This window comes from Cariama cristata, unplaced genomic scaffold (assembly GCF_000690535.1).
Source record: "Cariama cristata isolate BGI_N322 unplaced genomic scaffold, ASM69053v1 scaffold35542, whole genome shotgun sequence".
Taxonomy (NCBI): Eukaryota; Metazoa; Chordata; class Aves; order Cariamiformes; family Cariamidae; genus Cariama; species Cariama cristata.
Window position 1 is genome coordinate 1,306 of NW_009603890.1, and position 3,904 is coordinate 5,209.

Genomic DNA, 3,904 nt, shown 5'->3' on the forward strand with positions numbered 1-3,904 from the left:
TGTAAAAGGCAAGGATTGTAGAAGTAATTTGTAAGTTGCATTTTAAAAGTGTTTTTAGAGTATAATTAATACCATGAAAATACAGCGAAGTACCGAATGTTTGTACTGACAAAAATAAATACAAAACCATTTAGGGAGCACTGCTTTAAGTTTGTCTCTGAGGGACCTTCTGTATCAAATATATATATGTATTCTTCCTCATTTGAATGGAAAAGGGCTTACTGTACTTGACAGATTTTTTTTTTCTAAAAATTATGAGAAAGCCTTGTGACAAGCTAAATTTACTTTTTACTTTGCAACTACAGTAAAATGTTCAGAAACTATACAAAGACTTTAGACAGTAAACATATATTTAATAATACTGTTGTTCAGTTACACTGGATCCTTGAAGAAGGAGTTCCCAGTACAACTTCATTAATCTGCTTATATCACAGAACAGCTTCCAGTTAGACATACACATTCACAACATTCAAACTCATTTGGTCCACCACTAAACTATTCTCCCCGTTCGTCTTGCAGATGTGTATGCTTTTGCCTGCCTCTTCAGCAGGCATTTACCTAAAAGATAATTACAGTACATTTAAAGACAGAGCCTTTCTTTGTGAGATAAAATCATGTAAGTAACAATTTTAAAATAAAATTGTTTTTAATTTAGCTAAATGAGACATTCTAAAGGCTGCCAAGCTTCAATTCCTGAGCAGGTTACACATTGCCATTATTACCCAAAAGCCCTCACCAAGGCCTTTGCTAGCCTCATGTCTAGTCAGAAAGTAAAAAAAAAAAAAATCCAAATGAAAAAGAAAATCATGGGAAGATGCTTATCCTTTTTCTAGGGAACTGAAATACTGGTGTATGTGCTTTTTGGAATATGAACTTTTTCCTGCAAGATTTACAGGTATTAACCACCTGCATGTGTTCGGGTTTTTTTTTTCTTGTAACTTTTGTTATGGTAACAATGGGGAGTGATGAATGAAAAAGAAGGAAGATTGTTTACTGAAGTCTTGAAATAAATTAAACCATATTAAATATACATTCAGTGTTAGATGAAACTCTCACCAGCCAAACTAATTAATAAAACAGAACTAAAGCTCAGGCAGCTGTAAGAAATTCAAAGACCAGGGCTTTTTTTAATGGTTTTTGCTCCCCTTTTTAAGCAATTCTGAGTTTTGTGCTATACTAGAATTCAAGATTTGCATAGCTGTATCACTGTAACAGGAAAAAAGATTTTTTACAAAGTCTTTTAAGAACTTTATTAATTTTCCTTCTTTTCTATTGAGAAGCATCTACTTTAAACAAAAACCCCTCACATGTCATATGGTAACTATTAGAAATGCAAACTAAGCTTCAGTCACTACTGATCTGGGCAGGACTTTAAATTAGCAGCCAAAAAAGTTGAAAAATTATACATTTTTTTTATCAGCTATATTCAAAAATCTTTGCTACACTTTGTATATCCACTTCTATGCAATTAAAAGTAGAAACTCACAATTTCTGAGCCAAAACCCTTCAACAACCCCTTCCTCCCTTTCTTGCCCCCCTTTACTGAAAGTATCTAACCACTTTGATTCTCTTCCTGTTTTGGTAATTTTTGCAGGAGGACAAAAGATTCCAGTCTACCTTAACCTTCAATTATCATTGTTATTAAAAAAACCCAACAAAAACCATTCAAAGCAGGATACAGCAGATTTGGAATTACCTTCCTCATCCACCTCCAGCCATTGGTGGTGGACTGGGGCCTCCACCCCAGTGATTTATTCGACCCATCCTACGGCGAGGATGTGCTGGAGGCCTGAAAAGAAAGCAAGGAAAACATTGTTCAATCGGTATTAAATTGTTAAACTAGAAATATAATAACGCTGTCTCTAAATCATAGTAATTAGAAAGTTAGATTCTCTGGAAAAGTTGTTTGGGTTTCATGCGAAAAGCTGTACAAAAAAACCCCAACCCCACTTTCAAGAAAATTCTCTTATGCAAACTGTTCTAATTACTTCGGTCTCACAAGAGAAAGCTACAGCTAACTGAGGCTTTTACACAGTCCTACAAAAAAGTTAGGCAAACCATTAAGAATAGTGTTCATAGAAATGCTATACCTATAACAAAGTGTTTTGCTTTATCTGTAGGTAATCTCATACATAAAATGACTGATTTTAATGTAAATCAAATGCTGAGTATAAGCAAGTCTAACAAAACAAGAATTTCAACAAAGATACATATTGTCTATTAGGCAGGTTTGAAAAATAGTTTCAGTGAGAGTTAGCTGTAATAACAGTACAGTCTATCCAAAGCTATGTATTGTTATCAACTAGTTTCAGACAATGTACTGCAGATAAACAACATTTCAGTCTTCTTATGTGACCTGATTCAATACAAATCACAACTGTAATCTGACTACCTTTTGTCATTATGCTAAGATAGGAAAAAAATCAGAACTAATGTGAATATGAAAAAATACCCTCTTCCATCATTGTATCCAGAATAGGGGGAAGATGTGTAGCCTCTTCTTCTCAAATCTGGTTGAATAATGCTCTGGAAACTGAAAAATCAAATGGGAGTTAGGTGAATTGATTGCTAGATATACTTTCTGAATTTTTGGATTGCAAGACAAGAAATCGCCTGAAAACCAGCTAGTAGTGTTCAGGAATGAACAGCGTATCTTCTCAAGGTCATTGTTGCTTAATAAATCTTGGCAATTTTTCTTCTACATATGAAGATAAAATCTGAAGTAATTCCAAATTACAGTGAGGCTCAAACTATAAAATCTAGTTTCCTGGTAAATATGCAATAAATATGCAAGAAACGCATAAAGTATAAACCTGTAACTGAAATAATGAAGGACTGTTGAAGACATCAAAAGAACTTTTTTTTTCCTTAACTGGCTTTGATCTGGGGCCACAAATTTGTGATTACTGCTGTGTGATTATTTTTAATAGCCAGAATCTATTGTTACCAGTAGAAATTCTACAAATAATATCTTAATTATTTGATCAGCTGTTAGAAACTAGCTGTTTAACAAAAGTATATGCTTTTTCTTTTTGCAGTATTAAAGTGGAAGAAATGTAAGAAAACTTATTTGAACTGCCAGTAAGTTAGCATCACTTTTCAAACACTTTTCTTTTTATTAAATATACTATAGTGCTTAATAACCAAAGCCACGAAGTCATAGTAAGGCATTCATATGTGTTTTGGGGCAGTAAATATGGAACACTGAAGAGTAAATCTAACGTTTTTATTGTTATCTTACTAATAGCACCGAGTAGCTTTTACCCATAGCAAATCTAAATTAAGCTCACCAGAAGATTTAATTTCTACTTACAACAGAACCACAAAATCTGCTATCGACCAGAAGAAATCTGTTATAGATGACAAACTCCAAGGAGCCCGACTCTGGTTATCCAAAACTTGTCCTGTAACATATCAAGATACAAAACATCCAGTGATGTTTAGTGTGTGACACTGTACGGTATATAACACAAAAGCATATCCACTGAGTCTAGCTTTTGCAAACAGGATGGAGAAACTACACTTCATGGGCAACAATGGCAAGTTTCATTCCCTACAGACCATTGCCCAAGTACAAATAATTGGATCACCACCACCAAACAGACACTGTCCAGGTAAACCTACCAAAAAAATACCAGTACGGTCTCCGTTTCCCTATATGTAGTTAAACTGCTTCTCTGTTACACACCCAATGTATGCAGAACAGACCTGGGACTTTTCAAAGTCCTTAACAACTGTTTAGAAGCACGTAAGGCTCAAATCCAGGCCGCAGAGAAGCGCGTGGATGTGGGGTGGATTTGGCAGCGGCAGCGGCAGCGTGCTGGGCTCTCCCGGGCAGCGGCGGTGCGTACGGGCAGCGCTTCGCCCAGCGCAGGCCCGATACGCCCCCAGCCGTCCCCCGCTC

The 3,904-nt window shown here is 35.7% G+C and overlaps 1 protein-coding gene across 1 annotated transcript; it reads right to left on the reverse strand.

The window, feature by feature from the left end:
- Positions 1-265: 265 nt before the first annotated feature.
- Positions 266-3,404, reverse strand: LOC104156314 (selenoprotein K; the record flags this gene model as incomplete). Its single annotated transcript, XM_009695373.1, has 4 exons — positions 266-558; positions 1,697-1,789; positions 2,453-2,533; positions 3,314-3,404. Coding segments are annotated over 3 exons (260 nt in total), but the record flags the coding sequence as incomplete, so codon positions are not given.
- Between the last annotated feature and the right edge of the window lie 500 nt (positions 3,405-3,904).